This window comes from Balaenoptera acutorostrata, chromosome 2, assembly GCF_949987535.1.
Source record: "Balaenoptera acutorostrata chromosome 2, mBalAcu1.1, whole genome shotgun sequence".
In the NCBI taxonomy this organism is placed as follows: domain Eukaryota; kingdom Metazoa; phylum Chordata; class Mammalia; order Artiodactyla; family Balaenopteridae; genus Balaenoptera; species Balaenoptera acutorostrata.
Window position 1 is genome coordinate 38025626 of NC_080065.1, and position 26407 is coordinate 38052032.

At 39.0% G+C, this 26407-nt stretch overlaps 3 protein-coding genes across 9 annotated transcripts in view; 2 read left to right on the forward strand and 1 right to left on the reverse strand.

Annotated features, from left to right (window-relative positions):
• Positions 1-244: 244 nt before the first annotated feature.
• On the forward strand, positions 245-21016 carry RIMOC1 (RAB7A interacting MON1-CCZ1 complex subunit 1). Of its 3 annotated transcripts, none has more exons than XM_007195527.2 (7): positions 245-558; positions 5396-5502; positions 7413-7556; positions 8697-8828; positions 10049-10163; positions 15877-16159; positions 17144-21016. In XM_007195527.2, coding segments are annotated over exons 1-7 (882 nt in total). In that variant the 5' UTR covers positions 245-458; the 3' UTR covers positions 17145-21016. The 3 variants fall into 3 exon arrangements, with proteins under 3 accessions (XP_007195589.1, XP_057396825.1, XP_028017984.1); XM_057540842.1 differs by having other exon boundaries at positions 15877-16063; XM_028162183.2 differs by having other exon boundaries at positions 15877-21016.
• Positions 4897-5356, reverse strand: LOC103003284 (protein FAM136A-like). Its single transcript, XM_057540843.1, has one exon. The coding sequence runs from the start codon at positions 5348-5350 to the stop codon at positions 4910-4912; it is 441 nt and encodes a 146-aa protein (XP_057396826.1). The 5' UTR covers positions 5351-5356; the 3' UTR covers positions 4897-4909.
• A 4227-nt stretch (positions 21017-25243) lies between the features above and the next one.
• Positions 25244-26407, forward strand: part of FBXO4 (F-box protein 4) — a 38216-nt gene continuing 37052 nt past the window's right edge. For all 5 annotated transcript variants that reach the window (XR_009007320.1, XR_009007319.1, XM_057541860.1 and 2 more), the window contains exon 1: positions 25244-25439. Coding sequence is in view for 3 of the 5 variants with exons in the window: in XM_057541860.1 (XP_057397843.1) it covers positions 25251-25439 (189 nt within the window). In the remaining 2 variants the exon portion in view is untranslated. The remainder of the gene's footprint in view (positions 25440-26407) is intronic.

The window sequence follows — 26407 nt, forward strand, 5'->3', positions numbered from 1 at the left end:
CAGACAGTCCTATTTTCAGACTTTCCTGTCTGCTCTATTGACTGCGGCTGCAGCGCTGGACACAGGGCAGAGACCAGCCAGCCACTGCGGAACTCTCTAGTCAGAGCCCACGCCACCCACTCCCAACCCCCAACCCCCACCAGAGATCTGGCTTCTCATTGGGTCAGCGTGGGGACATGAGCGGCTTCCGATTGGTTTAGAGGAGGGGAGGTGCGTCCTGACGTCACGCCCGCCCCCAAAAGTCGGCCTGCTGCTCAGGGCTCTGGAGAGAGAATTCCGAGAAGGAAGAAAATAACCCGGAACAACCTGTGCGGGCCTGAGCCTGCTCCCTTTTGGAGCTGGGGCCCCCTCCCACCTATCAGGAGAGCTCCACCCCCCCACTCCCCGCCGACGCCGGGGTATCAGGTGACCGCAGGCCGGCGCAGTCACGTGGCTAGGCGCGCCCGCCCGTTGTGGCCATGGCGGCCTCAGGCTCCAGTGTGGTGAGGCGAGTGGAGGAGCTCGGGGACCTGGCTCAGGCCCACATACAACAACTTAGCGAAGCCGCCGGCGAAGATGGTGAGGGAGCCGAGGAGAGGGAGGGAGGCGGGCGGGCGGACGGTTGTTCAGAGCTGGCGGTCGACGGCCGTAGGGGCTGAGGCTGCGGCCTGTTGTCCGTGTGGATCCCAGGCCAGGACTGCCGAAGGTGTTGCCCTTCTGGCCCCCGCTGCGGGGTCGCTGGTCCACCTCCAAGAACTCACAGCGCCTTAAGGCAAGGCGTTTGCTTCGAGACCCCATTTTTCATAACCCATGAAAAGCGCTGAAATCTCAGTCATATCAGTGCTGCTTGTCTTTAACTGTCTCGGTAGCAACTGGGAAAAGGGCAAGATCTGGATGGAAGTACACATGGAAGTTTAAATGAGTGGTTAAAGTTGGATGATGGTACGCAAATAAGTAATGGTTTTGCGTGTAGTAGAGATAGCTAGGCGTGTATAACAGTTCGACTTTTTCATTGCTTCGTTGTAAATTTCTGTGTTATGTTTTGGGTTCTAAACTCAGCTGTAAACAATATAGAAGAGGTTTACATTGGTATAATTTAGACGATTCTCTCACATTCATCACCTCAGGTCTCACAAGGGCCCTGTCAGTACTAGAATACTTTTTTGGAAATGTCTAAGCGGTTTCCTTTGAAAAACTGACGGAGAATTACTTCGACTTTTGTTCTCTTTCAATACTTATCAGCTGCCTGTACGTTTCTACATTATTTCTTTTTGAGTTTTGCACTTTTACTACAGATAGACAGTTTTAAAAATTCTTGTGGACTGTCTCATTGTCATCGAACCCATAGGAAAATAGTAGTGGAACGTTTTCCCAAGCGATTGAGTAGTTGGTGAATTTATTGAATAGGGTCCATGATAAAATGGCTCTAGTTCCAGTGAAGATTATTTGCTGGATTTTCTTTTCTTAGGGGTATGTTTTTAAAAACCCACAGACTACCCTGAAGCTGTTTTCTTTTTTGGTTTGTGGTAAGTGAATCACATGAATAGTTAGTTCATGGACAGTAGTAGCTGTACCTGGAAGTGTATCTAGGTTACTTCTAAGTAAGCTATTCAGTGATCTCCACCCCACTCCAACTCCATTAGAATCAGTCTAAAGAGATCAAAGAATGTATGTTATTCACTTACCATTGAACCCAAAAGCCATTCTCATTTTCTAATGGAAGAGTTCTTTAATCCAGTCTAGAATGAGGGCTGAAAATAAAAGTAAAGTGGTATATATTCTTGTTTGGAGGCTTTAAAGTTCTGAAGTGTACTGGAATTAAAATAGTAGTGGTCCACATTATGAGCTATTCATCAGTATTACTAGCAAGATTTTCTTATATTTATGATGTTGAATTAAAATATGGTTGCATGTATTTGAATTGAACTTGTGTTTTCCCATAGCACAAAAATAATATGCGCCCAAAATTTGTCCTTTAATGATATTTATATTAGGTTATAGGGATTGATAGTTCCTGTTGTCTTTAAATTAGATCAGATACAACCAGACACTAGTCCATCTAAGAATACTCTCCTTTTTACCTCTGGTCAATTTTTGTTCATTTATTTCTCATGGTACAAGCATAGTATGTTTACTTTATGGAAATATACCATGAGAGGGACTTTTTCAGGGACTATGTAAGAATCACTTGTCTTTGCCTTGTCAGTCACTGCTTTGAATGGTTAGGAAAAATACTACATTTCATAAAAGTTTTCTAAAATTGTGAGCCATTATCCCTCCACCTCTGTAATTATGTCATGAATTCATATGAGATACTCCTTCAGCAGTGGTTCAGTGAATTCAGTGCAAGTCTTTACATTTAAAACAATCCTGCAAATTAAGAAGAAAGTATCAACTCAGTGTTTTAAGAAGTACCTAAGGAGGACCATGTTTCATACAATTTAGTTCACAATAGAATTTTTTTTTCTGAGCTGTGTGGATGATCCTTCTGGGCTGAGGAGAGATAGGAGGGCAGTGCTAAAGAACTAGTTTTCAATTTAGGTGAATAGTGGACCTTAAAGCGGTCAGAATCTGGTTTAGATACAGGTTAGGCTTTACCAGGGAAAACTTAAAGTCATCGTATTATTGCCAACAGACGCAACTTAAGCTGGTGGTGCTTTCGTTCCAACGCTGAGCAGCTTACGCACCTGTGTAGGTGCTGAGGCTGGATCAGATGGACCCTCACCAAGTGCTACATTTTCTGTCCATTTGCCAGTGAGGGGAAAAGGATATATATTTCAGGAGGAAGCCACAGAGGGGCACACTTAGGAACTTAAGCGTCTTGATGGTGGGCATATTGAAATTTGGCTACGTGAGATGATGCAGAAGTGTGGATGGCACCTTGGTATGGACGCTTTGTAGGTTAGGGAGGAAAAATCCATAAGAAAAAGTGAAAACATCGAAGCAAAGGGAATATGACATAAGAGAAAAGGAAGAAATTAGACAATGTAGAGGGGGAGTGAGGGGGAGTTGTTTTTAAAGGGTATATCAGAAGTATTTAGTTTAATTTTGTCTGGGTTTTGAAGGCATTAAGTAATTTGTCCCATTTCTAGGTTTTTAAAGGAGTAAAATATTCAGGAAATTTGTGTAATTTTAATTGTAACAGCTATTTGCATACATAAATACATAAACACAATTATAAAGTTATAATTGCTCAGAGTGCTTACATTTTATGAGACATTTGATTTAATCAATCATGTTAGTTTTTTGGAGACTATATTTATGAAGTTATAAGTTTTTAGTGGAAGTCCTTTCTGTAGATTTATGTATATTATTTGTACTATTCCAATACAGGTTTTAAATTTATTGCTTAAACATTTTGAGTATGTCAGCATCATAGAAGAAGCATTATGAAAATACAGATTGCACTTAAGAAGTGGCAACTGAAGCTAGAAAGTTTTCAGTCCAGCTTTCAAGAATAAATTTCCATGATAAATTTAAGTATGATTAGGCATTATGATGTACTTCATGTTTTACAAAAGATATTATTACCATGTTGTAATAATTTCATTTCATCATTTTAGATATGTAACTTTTTTCATTTAAATGACACTCTGAAACTATGTGAAGTAATCATTTTTTTTTGTTTTTTTTTTTTTTGAAGAAAAATTAAGTCTTACTTATTTTTAAAACCAAACCACTAGGAAAATATAACACAGTCTTGAAACAGCAAACAGACATGCTATATTATCATTTCAAGTAATAAGTTGGTAAAAACACAAGGTCCTTAATAAAATGATAAGGTGCCAGAACTGGGGCAAGAACAACGCAGGTCACAAAAGTGGTATCTGGTAACGGAGGGCTGTCCCTTTTTTTGCCCTAAAGGAGTCACAGCTCGCCCCTGAGTTGCTTACTTTTTCTCCTTTGACCTTCGTGTTGCCAGGGGATTATCTCAACAGAACTCTGTTATTATAGGGGGCAAAGTAAGCAATACTGGGTTTAGGCTTTCATTCTATTTTGTTTTATGAAAACAAGATTTTTCCAAGGCCAGTACTTCATAACTCTCTTAATTACGCACCTAACAATTCCTCTTTTGCTGTTCATTCCTCATTGCTAGCATATAGCACAATCAAAATGCCCTTTCCCTTCAAGGGTGAGTATCACTGCAAGATTGTCTTGTCACTCAGCTGACTCTGCTGCAGACACCCTCAGGGCCCATCATGGCTGCCAGTTAGAGGGAAGGTTTGCTTCCCCTACCAGTGTGATAGCGCTTCTTATATTTTTGCAGGGTCTCCAGGCTGAAAGATGTAATATGTGAGAATTTTAAGAACTGTGCATCCACATCTTGATGGCCAGAAATGAATATCCGCAAGGACCCTTTCAAAGTTTTTATCCAAACTACCTCTCCCAACTCTACATCTTAAAGTAACTTCATGCCCTTGTATATAAAACAAAACCAAGCAAAACAAATCCCCAGAAGCCCCCCTTTCCCCTTCTAAATTAGTGACCTCATGGATTTTGTTTTATTTCCAGTTTGTGGAGAATGTTGTAGTGATCCTTCTGGTTAACAGGAGGTTGGCAACAAATAGAAACACCTCTCCTCACACTCCACCCGATCATAAGCAGATCAGATGAACCTGCCAGCCTGTTGATATCTGTGTACTAAGAGAATCTGGTACCTTGGAGTGCTGTGGTTTGGTACAAGGGAGACTCCCTGTTGCCAGGATAAGCACTTGCCACATGAAATTCAGGCTCACAAAAACTCTCCTGTGCTATCTCTGACCCAAATTTTAGCACCAGGTTTTTTCACTTTCTAGGATTCAAACACAAAGGAACCAGTGTCCAGAGGCAAGTGACATAGGCCTTAAACTTGCTGCCATCCTTAATTTCCTCATTCATAAACTTTAGAAAACCCAAATCCCCATTCCTCTTTTTAAATAGATTCCTGGCTTCAGCCCCGATAGCCAATAGCAGACATCTGTTTCCCAATGGATGAGAGAGACTCCTTCATCTTGGTCATGGTTGGGATGAGGTTCATGTGGTCATCCACGCACTTGGTGACGTAACTCTCCTGCTGCCGCTTCACCTGAAGCTCTTTACTCCCCGCATCTATTGAATCTTTGGCTTTGTCGTTGCAATGCATGGTGCACCATTCCAGGCGGTCCTGGAACTTCTCCAGCTCGCTGGTCACCAGGGCCTGGGCTTGAGCCAGAGGTGCACGGCAGCGCGCAATGCACTGGTGCACTTGCTGCGTGGGCGCCTGGCTGTCCTCACAGCAGCCGGCGCTGCACCGGAACATGAGGCCCTGCATCTTCCGGATGTTCTGTCTCTCCAGACTCTTCACCATAGAGTCCACCGCCTCCTGCGCCCGGAGCTGCTGCAGCTGCGCCATGATGACCCCGCGCTGCTCCAGTAATCATGTTTTTATCTCTTATAGATCACTTTTTAATTCGGGCCTCTGCAGCTCTAGAAAAATTGAAACTTCTGTGTGGAGAAGACAAAGAATGTTCAAATGCATCAAATCTTCTTGAACTTTACACACAGGTACTGAAACAGATGAGGCTTCTGACGTTGTTGAGGCAGTTTGCTTATTTAAGAGGGTTGACTCCAAAATTTAGGTGTAATGAAAGCAGTTTATTCCCTATTTAAAGTGTTTGTGTTAAAAAAACTGTATGTATAAAGCATATAGACTTGAAGCTGTAAGGCAGTAAGTATCCTTACAAAGAAGAAAAGTTTATTGGATGTGTTGATAAAAAAGGAAAAAAATCTTGCAGATAACAGTATTGCTTCCCTTTATAGATAATAAAGCAAAACACTCAAATGTGCAATTTCCAAGGTGTGAAAGGTTAGTCAGAGGGAATGGAGGTTTCTATAAGGGCTCTGATTATTTTTTTTTTCCCTGAAATTCACCTTTCCTTTGGATTCTCAACTTGACTACCTGTGCTTTTGTTATGCAAGTCCATAAGATTTTTCTGTTCCCCTCTTCTTTTTTTACTTTCCTTTCAAATTCAGACCTTTCTACAGATAAGATCTGTTTTCTCAGTTTTCTCAAACACTGCTGAGGCAAGTGGACACTAAGAAACATAATTTTGAGGGACTTCCCTGGCGGTCCAGCGGTTAAGGCTCCATGCTTCCACTGCAAGGGGCATGGGTTCGATCCCTGGTCAGGGAACTAAGATCCCGCAGGCCGTGCAGTGCAGCAAAAAAAAAAAAAAAAAAAAAAAAAAAAAGAAACATAATTTTATTATAGTAACTAACATTTGTATAGCACTTTATAGTTGACAGAGTGCTTCATATGCCCTTACTTGATTGCCAAGGGATAATAAAGATGAAGTGGTTTATAGGAAATAGAGTAAACTTAGTCAAGTTTCCAAAATGCACATTCATAGCACTTAGGTGCCTGACACTCTGCTTTCTGTTACGAGGTACATGGAGATGGTTTCTGCCTTCTGATGTGGTTGAATGAGCCCGTAACAACTACCCACAAACCCCTGAGAGCTGTTACAATTTGGGAGAAATTTGCCTGACTCTCTTATCTTTCAGAAGGTTCCTTGCTTGTCTCGTTTCTTTCACATGGGAGAGTTCTAAACATTTTAACTTATTTCTAAGAATAAGGCAAAAGAATTAGAAATATAGATTAAAATTCCCCAAACCCCTTTGGATCTTACTTATGGTTCTGAATCAACAGGTCATTTTCCTTAGGATGATGATCTCTCCCTTCCTGGCTTAGGCCTTCTGCACAAGAGCACTTAACACTTAAGTAGTGCTGTGTGCTAGGTAATGTTCGAAGTGTTTACATATGTTAATTCATTTTACCCTCAAAGCAAGGGACTTTGAAAGGCATTTGGATCAGTTTCTTCATTTTGTCAATGAAGAAACTGAGGCTCCAAAAATAAGATAAAATATGACTTGTCTTTTGTTAGTTAGGTAGAAATGATACCAGAACTCAGTTTCCTTAGTCTTATTCCAGTAGATTAAACAAAGAAAAAGGATCGGGTAGTTTTAAAGTGCTGGCGCTTCATTTGAGAAACAGGTAATCCTTTGAAGATTCAGTATACAAAACTAGAGGTAGTGACCTTGTCTTGATATGGCAGGCATTTAGAAAATGTTCAGGAAGTATATATGTACAAATAGCAAAAACTATAATAATTAAACTTTTCATAATTATATTGTATATAGTTAGCTTATCTGAATTAAAACATAAATACCCATTTTACTTTTTGAGGGAAGCTAAATTATCTTAATTCAGTATTTTAGAAAAATCCTATGAAATTTACTATAAAGTTCATCTTAGATTATATTTATAGCTAGATATTTTGACTACTTCTTAAATTTAAATACTGTGCTAGAAGATTTAAATGTCAAAATAAAGTATCTATATATGTAAGATTAAACTATAAGAATTATTCATTTGAGTTGAAATCATTTATAGTTTTTTTTCTCTTTTACTTCAGGCTATTTTGGACATGACGTATTTTGAGGAGAACAAGCTAGTAGATGAAGATTTTCCTGAAGATTCTTCACAAAAAGTAAAAGAGTTGATCAGTTTTCTTTCAGAACCAGAAATTTTGGTTAAAGAAAATAATATGCATCCAAAAGTAAGTTTTGCACAACTATGAATTACGGTGGAATGCGGCTGATTCCTGCTGTATTACCCTTTAGAATCTGTATTTTTTTTTTCTTAAATGTATCTTTGTTTTAAATTAAGATTGAAGGAGGGACATAAGAGAGTTGAACATTTCAGACTGATGTCACAACTCAAGTATCATATTTTTGTAAATATGTTTCAGAATGTTTGTTTGATGGAATTATATTGTAACTACAGTGCCTAGTAATTTTCTAAACATACACATTTGCTGTTTCTGCTCCCTTTACTTTTGCAGATGCTATGTTTTCTTGAAGGTCCCTAGTAACCTAATACCACGTCTCTCATCCTTTCAGTCTTCTTCTGCCTGGACATTTGTTGCCTTTCTTTCCAATGATCACCCCATCCTTTGGAGACCCTGCATGCTCCTCTTCATCTCTAAGAAGCCTTGCTCTTGCTCATTTCAAGCATCTCCCCTCTCTTCCATTCTGGAAACATAGGCACTCCCCAAAGATACCTCCTTAATCCTCTGATAGTCTGTAGTTTGTCTTTGCTTGACAACTTGTTTTTACTGCTGTCTCTATTTAGATGATTCCAAGATTTTTGTCTCTAGCTTTCAAGCAAATAATTTCTCATCTTGAACTGTCCGCTGGCTTTCTCTATGTAGATATCTTTGTTGCTCTTTGTGTTTATCAGGGAATGCTAACTGTAGAAACAAATAATCCCAAGTTTTAAATGATACCACATAGTAAAAGTTTGATTTATTAAAATTGTTTTTGTGTATATCTTTTCATTGTTTTATTTTAGCAATAGTAGAAATTGTTTCAAGTAATGTATATTTCTGAAAACTTATTTTTTCCGTCAGATTATGGAATACTTATATTTCAAATATATTAGCGAATTGGCTACTAAAATACTTGAATATCAATTTTCTAGAAATATTTGTAAATTGGAGTAGTTATTTTAATTTTCATGTAGCAATAGATTTCTATATTTCTAATTGATTCAGAGTAAGGCATTCCTGTGTAGGTTGCTAAGTAAAGAGCAAATTTTGTGAAATGAGTATTTTTAATTGCTCAATATTTTGAAATTTAATTTTGGTTTTTATAGACACGAAGTTTCTCTGTTTAGCTATGTCTTTGTTGTATTTCAGCACTGCGATTTGCTTGGGGATGAACTCCTGGAATGTCTCTCTTGGAGACGAGGAGCCCTACTCTACATGTATTGTCATTCTCTGACCAAAAGGAGAGAATGGCTCACAAGAAAATCTAGCTTGCTTAAAAAGGTGAAAAAGCATTCCTCATACATTTTTGATTGTTGACATTTGTAGGTTTCCAAAAGCTGTTTAGTACAGGATTAAGAGTAGAGGAATCAAAGGGCCTGGGTTGGCATTCCAGGCCTGTACTTACCAGCTATGTAATCTTAAACAAATTGGAATTACTGTGAAGATTAAATAAGATAACATGTGAAAGCCCTTTGTAAACTGGGAAGTTTTATATGTTTTTTTTTAAGTTCTGGATTTTTATTTTTTATCGTGCAAGATAGATAATCTATATTAATTTCTAAGCATATTTTTGGCCTGAAGAAAACAAACTTGGTTGTGAGCCTCTCTATCAGCAGGTCACTCCTAAAGATCCCACATGACCCTGCTCCTAGGAAATTGTGGCCCTCTGATTCTTCTTGACTCTTCTGGCCAAATCAGTAAATCCAAAGATCCTGTCTTAATATTTGTATCACTAAGGATCCTTCCTAACTTAGGTTGATTAGGTACACATGGTTTATGTGGGTCTGCAAATGAGAGGTCACACTTACAGATGTAAAAGTTTGATCGTAATATTTCTAAATTGTAATAAAGTACATCCATATTTTTAACGAGTTTTTTAACACATCTTTATTATCTTTAACCTTTTCTTGCTCTGATGACATTTTTTTTTTAATGTCAATCAATTTCTTATTAATTTATTTATTTTTATATTAATTTTTGGCTGTGTTGGGTCTCTGCTTCTGTGCGAGGGCTTTCTCTAATTGCGGCAAGCGGGGGCCACTCTTCATCGCGGTGTGCAGGCCTCTCACTATCGTGGCCTCTTTTGTTGCGGAGCACAGGCTCCAGACGCGCAGGCTCAGTAGTTGTGGCTCACGGGCCTAGTTGCTCCGCGGCATGTGGGATCTTCCCAGACCAGGGCTCGAACCCGTGTCCCCTGCATTGGCAGGCAGATTCTCAACCACTGCGCCACCAGGGAAGCCCTCTGATGACATTTTTGACAAGTACATTACTGAATCATGTGTTCTTGGTTAATGATTTCTCTTTTTTTCCCATGCTCTTTTACTAATTGGAGGGTTATACTTATAAAAGTTTTGGGGTAGTAGGTCCTTATATTGTAATATAATAATCATATGATATATCTGTATATTAGCCAATACTCTCTTGAGTAAAAATATTAACATTTGAAGTTTCTACAGCTCTGCATCTGATACTTGGATTCTTTGTCTTTGACTTTCATTTAGTACCTTGTTGATGGAATCAGTTACTTGCTACAGATGCTGAATTTTCGGTGTCCCATCCAGTTAAATGAAGGAGTTTCTTTCCAAGACCTAGACACAGCTAAATTACTGAGTGAAGGTAATGTGATCTCTTTTTGTAGTTTTCTAAGTGTTTTAAAGCATTTTAAAATTTTAAGAAGTTTATTAGATTTAACTTTGATTGAAATAAATTTCAGGTTACATTATAGACAAAAAAATAATAAAAGGACTTTTTAAACAATTAAAAAATCTTCTCACGTAATATAGAAAAATACTGCTAATCTCTGCTTAGTAATTTAGGGACAGTAATATATCATGTTGCTTTTACTTACTTTGCATCCCCACAAAGCCCTGATCCTGCTCTAGGTTCAGCTACTTGTAACAGAGACTGGAAATAACTTTTATTTTTATTTTTCAAATATTTATTTTATTTATTTATTTGGTTGCACTGGGTCTTAGTTGCGGCAGGCGGGCTCCTTAGTTGTGGCTGGCGAGCTCCTTTGTTGCGGCATGCAAACTCTTAGTTGCAGCATGCATGTGGGATCTAGTTACCTGACCAAGGATCGAACCCAGGCCCTCTGTACTGTGAGCGCAGAGTCTAAACCACTGCGCCACCAGGGAAGTCCTGAGACTGGAAGTAACTTTTAAACAAGGAGAAATTAACTGCTTTTTCACTTCAAAAAGGTCTAGAGCTGGTTATGGTAGCTTTATGGCATCATCAGGTTCCTATCTTTTTCCTCCATCGTCTTTCAAAGTGGAGCCCTACAGCTTCAGAAGGAGGCAGGTTATATAGAATGCATGTAAACAGTACTTGCCAGAGTTGTGCAACATGCATCCCTGTTGAGGACATTGCTTCCATTCTCAGTATCTCAAGATGCTGCTGGAGCTCCTTCCGTCTCACCTGTGTTTCAGTCCATAGGAATGGCAAAAGGATGTTTCTTTCAGCCAAGTCTTTCTTTCATCCGTCTCAAGTTTGTTACAACACTTAGAACACTTCTACCTACATTTCACTGGCCAGAATTTAATCATATAGCTACAAGGGAATCTGGGATGTATAGCCCTTTACATGATACATTGCCATCCCAAATAATGGCTTCATATAGCTACAAGGGAATCTGGGATGTATAGCCCTTTACATGATACATTGCCATCCCAAATAATGGCTTCATATAGCTACAAGGGAATCTGGGATGTATAGACCTTTACATGATACATTGCCATCCCAAATAATGTCTCTTTACTAAGAAAGAAAGGAAGAATGAATGTTGAGTGGTAACTGCTAGTTTCTGTCATAAACTTATATGCACTTAGAAATGTTAGGAACTGGATATGGAGCATCATTTAGGTTTTAGACTGAGGTTTGAGAGGGAAGAACCACTTACTTTTAGCGTCTCTTTTTACAAATGGAAGAACTGAGGTCCTGATAAGCCTGATAAGGTCACATAGCTGGCAAGTGATGTTATATTCTTTGTGTAAACTTTCTTTTATGCTTCATCTGAAATTTTGGGAAAATTTTGATGGGGAAAATTCAAACATGGGGAAGAAGAAGAAAACTTCTTAGGGAAAATTCTGTGTTTTAATTATATAAGTGTATTTTAATTCTTCCTTTGTTAGCTTCTGTAGGCTTTTCCTTTCTATTAGAAAACATCACACAGAAAAAAAACCACCATGATTTAAGAGCCATTAACATATGACTGGCTACTGTTGTCCAAAAGTTGTTACCTTCAGTTTACTCAGGCAAGTAGCTTGTCCTGAAAAAACTTGTCGTGAATATAAGGTGCTCCTTCAGTGGGCATGATGTTTTAACAAACATGGGGTGTTTTGATTTATTTGTGGGGAGTATTTATTCCAGGTAACTAGTGAACCGATTAGCTGCATTAAAAATGATCTTTCTAAAATTTCCTCACCCACATGGATTGATTTAAAAGAAAAAGCAGAGATGGGTATTAAAACTTATTTAGAACCAAAGAAAAGGGTACAAGTCACCAATTTCCCTTATTCTCCCTTTTCTAGTCATAAAGTCATATATTCTCAGGGCCTAGAATTTTTTTATCACGATGCTTGTGATACTGGTGTCTTCTCTTGGATTATAATTGATTACACTCACCTCTATCTTCCATTGCTTCTTCAACAGGGGAATCAAAGGCACAGAAAGGGTCTCTTTTTTCCAGGAAACAACAAAACAATATCGACTCCCTAGCAGTTTTGCCACAGGAGTCCGTCCTCTTTTGGTGCTGACTTCTTGCTCTCATCTAAAGCAGTTTGTTCCTCCCTACTTCATTCCTCAAGATGTAGATTAGAGGCCAGGCTAAATTACTCTTAAGGCCCTGGTGGAGTGGTTCTAATTTTTTTTTAAATTTTTTGTTAGCCAATATAAAAAACATAATTCAGAATAATTCTTAGTACCAATTAGAAAAGTTCTATGAATCATCAAAATATTTTTGTGGCCAGATCTTAATGATAATTTACCTGATTTTACGTAAAACTCAAAACAGTGTATACTTAGTATGATTTTTATTTCATTTTCCAAGGTGAGATAATCATTTTGTCCTTTGATCATTACCTGTATGCCATTAAATTTTCAGCTTTTAAAAATTACCAGGTAATGTATTCAGTAAATCTTCTTATCTCATTTCTATGGTTCATTCTTCTGTGGGCCCTTATAAAAATAGCCTTGTCAGGATAACTGGGGTTAACTAGGTTAAAAGATTGTTCAGCTGTGCACATCCTTGGGTTATGTCCTTTTTATGCCACTAAAGAGCCCCCTTCCCAACAGCCTTTGGCTCATAGCTTAGCCCAGAATCTGGATTTCAGGTGGCTTAAAGGAGCAGCTCTGAATTGACATCACTAATTGCCTGGGTAGCTTGTTTAAAAATACAGATTTCTTTTCTTTTCTTCTTTTTTTTTTTTAATTGAATTTATTTATTTATTTATTTATTTTTGGCTGTGTTGGGTCTTTGTTGGTGTACGCAGGCTTTCTCTAGTTGCAGCGAGCAGGGGCTACTCTTCGTTGCGGTGCGCAAGCTTCTCATTGCGGTGGCTTCTCTTGTTGCGGAGCACAGGCTCTAGGTGCACAGGCTTCAGTAGTTGTGGCTTGTGGGCTCTAGAGCGCAGGCTCAGTAGTTGTGGCGCACGGGCTTAGTTGCTCTGCGGTATGTGGGATCTTCCTGGACCAGGGCTCAAACCCTTGTCCCCTGCATTGGCAGGCAGATTCTTAACCACTGCGCCACCAGGGAAGTGCCCCAAAATACAGATTTCTGTGTATCACATGCAGGTTCTGATTTAATATGTGGAGTTCAGGAATCTATTTTTATAACCTACCGTAATTATGTTGTAGTCAGATTTAGACATCACTGCTTCTAGAGAATGCCAGTCTGGCCACCTTTTTTTTTCCTGTGAAAGTCATCTTTCTGCCATCACTTTTACTTCATGGGTTATTCACCCTCTTCCTCCCTGCACCCCGCACTCTCTTGATGTGTTCACCAAGGATATGAGCAGTGCAAAGTGAAGTATTTTATTGAAAACAATGCTGAGCATTAGCAGAAAAAATACCAAGGAAAATTTGTAGCAGCAAAAAGACTATAGCTACAGAGTAATGGATTCCTTGGGGGAGTACAGAGGGAGAATGTGTAATTTTTACGTTGTTCATTTCTTCCTTTGGTATTTTAATGCAGTACAGTAGTTTAGCATAGTCTATGGACCAGCAGCCTCACCCTAGGTCCTAGGACTTTGTTAAAAATGCAGATTCATAGACCCAATCCCATACCTGAATCTGAAAGTTTTGGAGGTGGGGGCCCAGCAATCAGCATTTCAGCCTGTCCTCCAGGTAATTCTAATGCAGGCTAAAGTTTGAGAACCACTCTTTAGCATATAGCTATTCATTCTCTCCTCAGAAACACCTTTCCAAAGGATATCTGTGTACCTTGTTTAACCATCACTCCTTGTTAATATAAAGGATGAGGCTAACTTAGAGTTGGGCACAAATTGGTTGCCAGCTCTCCCTTAAGCAAACACTTCTCATCTTTCCCAAGTGGCTTCATTTTCTGGGACTTACTTCAGCTCCTCCTCCTAAGGCTCTAGTCTGCTTAAAAGTTCAACCTTCTCTTCATTTTTGCTTCTATCTCCTTACTCCCCTCTACCAGTCTTTTGAGGAATAATTATGGTGTAGGATCACAAAAATGAAAAAGGATATGAATTCAGTGAAATGTCCTATCTAATATGAAATATAATTCTGCAGTGAAAATCGTTAATTTGGAAAAAATAGCAAACTATTCCTTAAGAAAACTCCATGAAATTAAGGAGGGCATGTGGAATCTTGATTTTTGCAAACTGGGGCTTAAAGAGCTTTGGTGAGTTGCACAAAGTCAATAATTTACACCCAGATCCTCTTGATTCTAGGTCTGTTTCTTTTTATATTTTAAATAACATCTAATGCTATTCCAGCTTTTTCTCTGAGGTTTATGATCTTTTAACTGTGAAGAAATGAAGTGACAAGTGATTATGGGTAATATGCATTGTACTTACTGAGTTGTTTTATACATAGAAAGCATAATTAATAGAGTATAGCCCATCGTATTTTCATGAATGCAAGCCTCAGATTCTGCTCTTATTTCTTTTGTTGATATAACAGTATAATGAATCAGTTCGTCTGCTAAGCTAATTCCTTCTCTTGCTACTATTTATAAGCTGAATTGGAGGTGAGGTGAAGGGTTACCTGTAGGGACAAACTCTGAGACTACCAAAAACTTGCAATAGATTCAAGTTAATACAAACTATAACAGTTTTGGAAACTAAATTTTTCTTCTATTTTTATATCTCTAGTATTATCATAGTCATTTCTGATGAGCCATATTAGGTGAGCAACTGAGATTATGATGCTCATTTATTTGAGGTAAACTTTTCTAGTCACACAAGTACCTGTCTAGTAGAATAGATCATTTATTTGTATTTTATGACTTGAAGAAGTTAAATAGTCATATAATTTAATAGCACTTTATGGTTTATGCATTTTTATTTTATGTGTTCCTTAAGAAAATTCCATGAAATAAGTAGGGCATGTGGAATCCTGATTTTTACAAACTGAGGTTTAAAGAGCTTTGGTGAGTTGTACAAAGTCGATAATTTATCCCCAGATCTTTACAATTCTAGGTCTGTTTGTTTTTATATCAAATTAATATACTTTGTGTGTCATAAATGTTTAATTATATAATCACCTTCTTCCATAATAAGCACGCTTTCAACTTTTGATGGAAATCCTGCAATGTATTCCTTTTTCCTGGGAACATAAAGCATCTTGGATACAATTTAACATCTTTGGTAACTTAGAATCTAAGGGACATGATTATGCAGGATCATCTCTGTACCCTGCTGTAGAAATATAGGAACTGTATTACTGATCCTGAGTATACCCCTAAATAAAAGTTGTGTTCATGCATGGGATTGAGGGAATCTCTGAGTACTCTGAAATTGTATGCGGAATATGGGATGTACGTTCTGGGAGAGGTTCCATCGATTTAGATTAGATTCTCAAAGAGATCCTAAAGAGAACACCAGAAAGATTAACAAACTGACCTATATGATTCTTTAAAAATAATTCTTTTTTTGGGGAGGGTGGGATTGGGCCTCTTTTATAGATAAAATAGAGATAGAAGTGCCGATGGAATGAGGATTGTATTAGTGATATTTGGCTTTTCTAAGTATAGCTGTTAAATGAGAAGGGAAAATGCTTAATGATGTGAAAGGATTTTATTAGAGTGTTAATCACAGGGGTTTCTTTTTATATTCTAATCTCTCAACTTAAATGACTTTCCCAGGAATATTTAGTGACATTCATTTGCTGGCTATGATGTACAGTGGAGAAATGTGTTACTGGGGATTGAAGCATTGTGCAGATCAACAGCCAGAAAATCATGAAGTGGATACTGGTGTTTCTGGAGCAAGCTACACTACACACAAAGAACCTTTGGATTTCCGAGAAGTAGGAGAAAAAATTTTGAAAAAGTATGTATCTGTGTGCGAAGGACCCCTGAAAGAACAAGAATGGAATACAACAAATGCAAAACAAATTTTAAACTTCTTTCAGCATCACACTAACTAGTAAGTTCATCTAGTCCTTTTCAAACAGAAAAACAAAAAGGCTCAGGAAATGGAAGTTCCAGAAAAGAAGATATATTGATACTGAATTTAGGAACATTACACTACATAAAAATAGCCAGCATGGTTACCCTTTTTTAAATGCCATCACCATCTTTCACTATATATTCTTTTTTTTTTTTTTTTTAAGATTTTTTTTGATGGGACCATTTTTAAAGTCTTTACTGAATTTATTACATTATTGCTTCTATGTTTTGGTTTTTTGGCCGCGAGCCATGTGGGATCTTGGCTTCCCGACCAGGGATCGAACCTGCACCCCCTTCATTGGAAGGCAAAGTCTTAACCGCTGGACCGCCAGGGAAATCCCTCACTATATAGTCTTAAACCTGTGAAGGAATGATTCTTTAATTTCTAAAATGGCATTTATGTTATTCTAACTCACTCTGAACTACAGATATCCTGTAACTAATACTAAGGAGAAATCCAATTTATCTCTATAAAGATTTTTTTTCTATTACTTTAGATTTTTTTTTATTGTGGTACAATATACATAACATAAAATTGAACATTTTACCTGTTTTTAGATTATTTTTTAATCTCCCTGTCTTGAAGTTTGCTGCACTTCAGAGATTAAAATCAAGTCCCCTCTTTGCTTTGTATATATGCTATAGATATAAAAATTGGCAAAATGAAAAATTGTGACTAATATCCATGTACCATTTCCAGAATAAGATAAATAATGGAAGACTCCACAAAAGAATTTTTGTTTGTTTCACCACGTACTAATGGCATTTAAAATTTTTAGTCTATTAGGCATTTTATAAAAATTTCAAATGATTTTCCTATTTTGTTTAAAAGAATATGCATGGTTTATTAAATGAGTAATGAAGATGAAACCAAGTTAGGTTAGTCCGCCATTAGTCTTATGTCTTTAGAGCACATCTTTTCATGTTTTGAAATTTTAATAGTTTTTGTCTTTAATTGTAGGAGTGAGTGTTAAAGGCCAAGAGCCCAACCTGGTATCTTGCTGACAGTCTTTCTGTCTACCTCAGTTCCTGTTGTCGTCTTGGGATGATCTGTCTGATACCTTGCCAATATCCTTCACCTCTGGGCCATTGACTTCATCACATTCCAGGAACTTAACTCCCACGGCCTCGACATGAATATCACCATCCTGAGTTTCTCTTTCTGAAATCTTAAATTTCAATAGCTAGTGACATTCTTATCTTTCCAGTTTTTTACTTCCTCATTTTGATTGATTCTTCTCTCTTTCATTTCTTTTCTATCTCTTTAGCTTCCTCATAGCCTCCTCCTCTTGCTGCCCCCTTTTCTCCTCACCATCAGCCTCTTTCAGATTTTCTTCCTTCCCTGTCCAGCCTTGGCCTTATGGGGCACCATATGACGTGCTCTCTACAGTCCCTTCAAATCCATCTTCCCCTGGTCTTTCAACCTAATCATTCTGCAGTCCCTCAACATTGAATTAATCCTATCGTTCTACCTTCTTTTTTGGGATGCTGAGTTCCATGTGAAGTTCCTGCAGCTCCTTTAAAGTGGAATCACTCTAAGTATCTTGCCTTCAGCTTTAGAAGAGCCCTCAGCGTGAGCCTTTTATCTGTTACTAGTGTGGCCCCTGTCCCTTTCCCACTGTGGCTAATCCAAACCTCTGACTTGCCTCATCACTTTCCTCTGGCCCTTTGTCCCCTCCCCTAGCACATGGCTCTTGGTCCTGTCTTACAGAAAATAGAGACTATGAGGAGGTCAGTGTCTGCTTACCCGCTTTGCCCTACTCATTTTCCCCCTTTTTAGAGGAGAAGAGGTATCCTGCTTCATGTTGAAGACTAGTCTCCACCTTTCCTCTCTGCCGGCTCCCTCATTTCCCCTGGGGCTTCTCTTTTTTCTGCCAATATCCTGTACTTATTGCTCTTTTCCAGAATACTTTTTTTTTTTCCTGCCTCTTCTCCCCTTTTTCCTTCCTTCCTTACTTTCTTTCTCCCTTTTTTCTTTCTTACTTACTCTAAATACAGTTGACCCTTGAACAACACAGGTTTGAACTACGTGGGTCTACTTATACGTGGGATTTTTTCAGTAGTAAATACTACAGTACTACACGATCAGCGGTTGGTTGCATCTCCGGATACAGAGGAATCGCGGATATGGAGGGCTGACTAAAAGTTATACTCAGATTTTTGACTGCCAGGAGGATTGCACCCCTAACCCCCTCATTGTTCAAGGGTCAGCTGTACTTTTATGTGATGTCATTGATAGCCATGGCTTCTATCACCTGTAATGTTAGGCTGACTCCCAAACCTGTAGCTTGAATCCCAGCTTCTGCTCTCTAAACCTTCTTTCTAACTGCCTATTAAATATCTTCACATAGACATCCCGTAGTAATTTTAAATTTGATATGTTCAAACAACTAATCCTTAGTTTTCATCTAAAATCTTTTCCGGTTCATGTTTTCTCTTTTTTCGATCTTCCACAAAGCAGGGCAACACAGAATGCTGTAACCTACTTTCTTCTGCCTACCTTGCCAGCCTCATCTCTGCAGCTCTTCCTGTGTGATCATATTCTAGTCCAGTGTTCCTTAGTCTCATTTTTGATCAACATTCTGATGGAGCTGCTTGGGACAAGGAGAGTCTCTCCCTATTTCTGCCTTTGTCTCCTTGTTTATCCTTACACAGCTAAGAAGATTTTTATTTAACTTAGCTTTTACAAGTTTTGCTATGAAAATACCTTTGTGCTTTCTAAGTATAAAGGTTTAAATCACAGACTGCCCACCCTCACCCCACCCTTTTTGGAGAATCATGATCAATCACAAGTGTACTAGTTCCTTCCCCAACGTTCTGTGTGTTTTTTTCCCTGAATATCCTCGTTACTTCTGGCTGGAACGCTTTGCCCTTCTTTGTAGTCAAGTGAATACCTATTTATCCTTCAGGACTCAGCTCCAGTGATATTGGATCCATAAGGCTTTTTCCAGCCCTTTTCAGTCAACGTCACATGTTACTCTGCTTCTGCTCCCTGAAACTTCCCCAACCCATGTTATCACACTGATCACATTGCTTCATAGTCATTTTTCTTATGAGTTGGCAAACTCCATATTTTAAAAATTTATCTTTATGCATAGTGCTTAATGAATGGTAAGCCCTTGGTAATGTTTTTTGAATTAATAAGAGGCATGATTCTTAAGTGCCGAAGTCTGCCCCAAAAGGGTTACTGCTCTTGGATTCCAAACTGCCGTGACCTCTGTACCAGTGGTTGACAAGGCCAAGAGGGAATTACTCCTCAGAGGAGTAAAGTATTATTTAGATCTAGAACCAGAGAAAAGTAGAGAGCTTTCTCTTCAGAAGCTGGGAACTCCATTTTGTCTTCATGACCTTGTGAACCACTTGGGTCTCTCACTGGTTGGTACACTAATGGCGGTACTGTTGGGTGCTTTTCATACAACTTTTTCATCCCCCACACAATTGGAGAATAATTTGTAGACCATAACAGTTACAATGCTTTTTACTGTGATGTATTAACAAAACAATGGGCAGTACATTTTTGTATGTGTTAAAGCCTGCTATTTAAGTTCTGTTCCATTTAGAATGGATTAACTTCAAGATACCAAATACTCCACATAAGGAAAGTACTATAATTACTATAATTCATTCATCAACAACTATTATGTGCCTATTACATGCTAGGTTTTATCCTAGGCACTGAGTATATAGCTTTGTAAAACACTGGAGTTTGTTTTCTAGTGGAGGAAGTTAACGCATTTTAAGAAATAAATGTGTAGCTTGGTGAGTGATGAGTGCTAGGAAGAATAAAGCAGGGCATGGGGCTAGTGTGACTCGAGAGGGGTGCTGTTTTATTTAGGGTGGTTGGGAAGGCACCTCTAAGCACCTGTCTACTTCAGCATTTGGGTCTACCCCTCTGGTTGAATACTATTCAATGTGCCATTGCACATTCAGTATATTCATGAAGTTTCTCTTTCTTATGGAAGTTTTGATGCTGAATTAAACAATGAATCACTACCTAAGAAATTCTCATTTTGATCCCATTTAAAGGGTTTCTCTCCAGTGTGGGCCTTACTAATGGGTAAGTGATAACCTAAAGACCTTGTAGCATTTATTACACTTGGAGTTTCTCTCCATTTTGAACTCTTTGATGGTTACTAAAACTTAAACTCTGTTAAAGGATTTTTCATAATCCTTAAATTTGTATGGTTCTTTTCCACTATGAATTTTCTCATGTTATCTAGGCCTTGAGACTTAGTTAAAGGCTTGTCTGCTTTGCTGCATTTATAGGGTTTCTGGCTACTGTGAATTGTTTGATGCTGATTAAGGTCCAGATCATGAGTGAAGACTTTCCCTTATTTGTTTGCATACAGTAGAGTGAGGTGAGAGTCATTGGCTAAAACCCCACAATAAAATTTACATTCCTGCCTTTACAATCAATCCCACTGGGAATTCTCTGATGTTCATTAAAGTGGGAGATTCATTTTAATGCCATTTTTTAAAAACCCACAGCTGGCTTATATGCTAGTTTTAGATTGCTTGTCACTCTTCTCTCTCCACCTTCCAGGGCTCCTTTTCTGACTCCCATAAGGATACCCCTTCTGCCACAGAATACAGGATTCCATAGTTCTCTAGTATCACCTCCTTGTATTATTTTTTTTTAACACAATATGAGCTATCATGTTATGGAAGTATTACATTAACATACATTTAATGTATCCACAGTTAAAATATGCATTATGTATTCGTGCTGCTGTTGCTTACTGTTTTTTGTTTTCCTACTTCTAGTGAAAATTTCCAACTAAAATGTTTTGGAGCATATAAAATTTTTTTAAAAAAATAAAACCATAGTCCCATATTTGTATCTTTGTTTTCTTTTATATCTGAGTGTTGTGTCAGAATGAAAACTTTTATCATGTTAGTTTACGATTTGTAATGAAGCAGGACCCTATGGGGCCTTTCTGGGACAGATTCCCCTGCTCCCCCCATGTCCTCCACCTGCCTCTTGTTTATAGAAAAACTTTAGCCTTCTAGGCTTTCCCCAGGTTCCAAAAATAAATTTAATCAGAGAAGTGAGAAAATGCAGAAACAAAGGAAAACCGTCAAACAGGACAAAGTAATAATGGTTTAACCATTAACAAAGTCAAGGACCTTTCGCTCCTCCTCAAGGGTTATAGATAATATTCTGAGCCATATCCTTAGAGCTGTTTTGCAAATACTGAAAATCCCACCAGGTGGAAGAAGTTAACTATATGCTGCCCACAAGCACATAGACCCCAGACTGGTTGGAACCAGAAGGTTCATGATGCTGACTCCCGATTACCTCACCACCAACCAGTCAAGAGTGTCCACGAGCTGACCATGCACCCTGCAACCCTCTCCCTCGCCCTGTCTTTAAAAACCTTTCTCTGAAAGCCATCAGAGAATTTGGGTCTTTTGAGCATTAGCTGCGCATGCTCCTTGTTTGGCGCCTGAGGTAGATGCTGCACTTTGCTTCACCACAACCTAGTGTCTATAGATTGGCTTTACTGCATAAGGGCAAATGGACCCAAGTTTGGTTTGGTAACATACTGACAGTATTATTTCTTCTGGTCCTGATAACTTTCAGACAGGGTGGTTTAGTGGTTAGGAATATGGGTAGAGGCCTGATTAAATCCCAGCTCTGTTGTTTGCTAGCTGTGTGATTCCATATAAATTATTTAACCTTTCTGTGCCTTAGCATTTTATTGTTTAACACAGGAATAATAATAATATCTACTTCACAGGTTATTGAATAAATGAGTTAATGTTCAAAGTGCTTAGTTCAATGCCTAGCACATGGTAAGAGCTCAAAAGAGTTATTATTATTTTCCTTAATGGCCAGTTCTATGTATTGGGATACCTCATTCATCATGCTGAAAAATACCATAATGCTACATGAACCAGAATAATTGAGTGACAAACTCTTGTTCTGGCCAGTGAGCACTCACTGCCCTTTGCTCAGTACAAGTGGTGGTGGCCATTCTAAGTGGGAAGCAGTTTTGAGAGAAGAAATCACTGGCTGTATAGGCATCTTAAATGTTTGTAATAAGTGTGGCTGGCAGAAAACCTACAATTAATTTTCAGAAGTTTCTCAGCCTCAGACTCCAAATGTATATATACCTGCTGTATATGAACTTCCACATTTACCAATCAGCTTGATTGATTGACTTGGCTTCTGGTCTCCCTCTTACCTTTGGTCTCTTATCTCACAAGTCAGATGCATTTAATTAATATTAGTCATCTAAATATTATGGATACCCTATTTAAAAATAGATTAAACTGGTAAATCCACATGATTGAGCAGCATGTAGCTTTAAAAACCAAAGAGGAATATTTCTGTAAAATGCTATGGAGTGGCCATATTAAGTGAAAAACAAGGTGAAGGTGTATAGTACTATTTATTTAAGAAAGAATATAAATGTGTGTGTATAATCTCGTTTGCTTATATTAAAAAAAAAAAAAAACTTAAAAAAAATGGTTACCTATGGTGGAAGTGGGAGATGGGGGCAGAGGAACCAGTTGGAGGGGATCAGGGTGGAAACTAGACTTCTCTGAATATATGCTGAATTTTGTATTTTTTATATCAGAATTAAAGAAAACCCCTAAAAATCCAAAGCAAAATGAAACAAATGAGCTGTAATTATGTAGCCAGTTGGTGGCTTCAATACAAAGGAATGTGTCAGTTATCTTTAAAGCACAAAATTTGCACACCCCTAGTGGGATATCCCCAAGGGCAAAAGGAACTGGAAAGAAATCAAACTCCTCCGTAATTATATTGTTAATAACTATGAAAATCAGAAATGTATGTAATTAGAAATGAGGATTTTCAGTGTAAGAGAAAAGAGACATGAAACTAAATAAGGTAAGTAAAAATTCTGTAATTCTAAATTTGAATGGGAAATAACAGTATGAAGACCATTAAATAATGTCTAAATACCATTTCCCATTAAAACGAACTAGGGCTCCTTAGAGATAAGGCCGATTCAGATCTTGGGGAGGGCAGTCAAATGGTTGATGAGGGACAATTTTTCTTTAATTCATCTAATAAAAGGAATTACAAAATTCGAAAAGCAACATTTTGCAACTTGTAAACAAAAAACAATGGTAACTGTAGAATCTTAGCTACTAAATACATTTTATTTCATTTTATTATTCACTCTCATATTCCTATATATATATGTATTCAAATTTTTCCATAATAAAAAAATATTTGAACACATTCTTTTATAAATGTCATTCTAAGAAAGCTTAGAACCATTTCAGTACTTCATACTTAAACTGATTTTTTTTTCTTGTGTTAGTTCTTTCTTGTTCCTAGAGAGGTAGGAGAAATGCCAATTAATTCATGGCTCTTTTTCTTGTCTGGACAGTCTCACAGAACTAAGCCTTCAATTGGGTTGCTTATTGGCCCCTGGCAATGGCATGCATGCAAGATAAATAATGAAACTAAATTCAGATCTCACAGAACCTCAGTTATTGGGCTTTATTGAGTTTCTGTTATTTGACATGTAGATCCCCAGAGATTTATTTTTGAAGTGCAAATACAAACCGATAAGCACTGTGTCCATTAAGCATTATGGCGCTCTGCTATGTGGAATATAGATAAAATATGGATATAGATACAGATAGGGAGAGAGAGACAGAGAGGTGAATATATATTATGTTAAATATATGTATGTCTTTAAGTATTTGTACATACACACACGTTATGTATATGTTCCCTGTAGCCTATCATGATCCTTAAAGACTTGAATGGTTTTACGAAGTTGCTGATCCTGTCTTCTATTTTGAAGACTATTAAAAAATGGGATTAATTTCCCACTCTTAGATATATATCTGAACAAAACTAAAATTCAAAAAATACTGCACTCCTATGTTCATAGTAGCACTATTCACAATAGCCAAGACATGGAAACAACCTAAATGTCCATTGGCAGATGAATGGATAAATAAGATGTGGTACATATATACAATGAAATATTACTCAACTGTAAAAAAGAATAATGCCATTTGCAGCAACATGGATGGACCTATAGATTACCATACTAAGTGAAGTAAGTCAGACAGGGAAAGACAAATACCATAAAGATACCACTTATATGTGGAATCTAAAATATGACACAAATGAACATATGTACAAAACAGAAACAGACTCACAGACATAGAGAACAGACTTGTGGTTGCCAAGGCGCGGGGGAGGGATGGAGTGGGAGTTCTGGGTTAGCACATGCAAACTATTATATATAGAATGGATAAACAACAAGGTCCTACTGAACAGCACCAGGAACTATATTCAATAGCCTGTGATAAAGCATAATAGAAATGAATATAAAAAAGAATGTATATATGTATAACTGAATCACTTTGCTGTCTAGCAGAAATTAACAACACTGTAAATCAACTAAAATAAAAGAAAAAGTTGCAACAACAAAAAATAGATTAATTTTTTTAAATGGGTGATTTGGGTAATATGTGAGAGAAGGTTTTGACAATTGATGTAAGACAATGGTGGACAGAGGCTGATTCCGAAATTTAGAAATTTCCATTTTTGAATATTCTCACGAAGAGAACGGATAGCTGCATGCCCTGGAAATTGCACGCAATTGCTGGTTGACAGTTTAAACCAGATTACGTAGAGATATTAAGCCCCAGATAGTGGAAGAGGGCCACCGTCTTTTGCATAAGTAAGAGTCGCCCAGACCCAGGCAAAGTGGAAATGGGTCCCAGACAGAGGGACCAACCTTGGGTGAAGTAACGAAGTTATAAAGGGTCAAAGGGCGAGAGATTTTATACCAACGGGTGAGGTCAGCGCGCCCAAGGTTGAGGCGTGGAGTGAGGGGAGCAGTGATTGTCGGCGGGAACCTCAAGCTCAACTGGGAACCACGCTCAATCGGTCCATCTCTCCGTTCCGTCCCCGGCTCTGGAGGCTTCTCCACTGGGAGTGCGGAGGGGGAGATGGGGGCGGCAACGAGGGGCGGGGGAAGGGAGGGGGCGGAGGCGGGGGGGGCGGGGAGCAGGGGAAGGACGCGTCTGCGTCACCCTGCGGCGCGTCACGTGCTGCGTCGGCAGCCATGGCGGGAAGCGAGCCGCGCACTGGAGGCGGCTCCCCTCAGCCTCACCACAGCGACTGGGGCCGCCTGGAGGCTGCTATCCTCAGCGGCTGGAGGAACTTCTGGCAGTCGGTGGGCAAGGAGAGGGCGGCTCTGAGGGCCTCCCCGGAGGAGGCGGACGAGGAGGCCAGCTCGCTAACGCGGCTGCCGGTGAGCGTCGGCCGCCACCCGCGGAGGACCGCGGGCCGGGCCGGGAGGGGCGCTCGCCGGGGCGGCCTCTGGCGGCCGGGGCGGGGGGAAGCCTCCCTGGGCCCGGCCTGTGTCTGGCCCCGTCCCTGCAGCCATTCCGGGCAGTGTCGTCACCTGGGGGCAGAAGTTGAGCAGAAACGCCGTGGCGGTGACCCCTGGTGCCCCGCAGCTGGGCCGAAGGTCGCCCCGAAACTCACCTGCAGGTTGTGCCCTGTCAACCAGCCAGGTCACCCTCTGGTTTTCTACCCCCAAAACAGGCCTAGGGACTGGGTCACCCTGAACGTCAGGTTAAGGAAATGCGGAGACCATTCCAGACGTTCTGGAAATCATGGAAAGCGTCCAGTGTCTTGTGTTCTCAGCATCTTTCATCCCAGGCTCCATGTACCGAAACACCTGGCGGTCCTGCAGAACACACACTCTCCTAGGATTTTGCGACTGTTATCTTACCTGTATTTCAAGTGACAAAACTGACAATTGAAAGTAAATGACTAGGGATTTCCCTGGCGGTCCAGTGGTTAAGACTTCACTTTCCACTGCAGGGGGTGCAGGTGGATCCCTGGTGGGGAGCTAGGATCCCACATGCCTCTGGCCAAAAAACCAAAACATAAAACAGAAGCAATATGGTAACAAATTCAATAAAGACTTTAAATATGGTCCACATCAAAAAAAAAAAATCTTAAAAAAAAATGCGGGAAAGTAAATGACTAAATTACAAGGGCCTCAAGTTACGGCAGGCCACGAGAATTACACACATTTTTCATTGTTAAACTTTTCAGGTAGATAGGAAAACAGAGAGAGGAGAATTTCTTAGAAATTATTAAAATGCTATATCTCAGCTGGACTATTGACACTCTTGAGGTCCATCAGAAATTAAAAACTGCAGGCTTAGGTTGCCTCCATGGTTCTCCTTGCAGAGGTTCTCTGAAATA

Bases quoted from the DNA above. Each gene is read 5' to 3' on its own strand.
- RIMOC1 (XM_028162183.2), top strand. From the start codon at position 459: ATGGCGGCCTCAGGCTCCAGTGTGGTGAGGCGAGTGGAGGAGCTCGGG. The intron at 559-5,395 runs GTGAGGGAGCCG...TATCTCTTATAG, and splicing joins CGAAGCCGCCGGCGAAGATG to ATCACTTTTTAATTCGGGCC. The intron at 10,164-15,876 runs GTAATGTGATCT...TGACTTTCCCAG, and splicing joins AGCTAAATTACTGAGTGAAG to GAATATTTAGTGACATTCAT.
- LOC103003284 (XM_057540843.1), bottom strand. From the start codon at position 5,350: ATGGCGCAGCTGCAGCAGCTCCGGGCGCAGGAGGCGGTGGACTCTATG.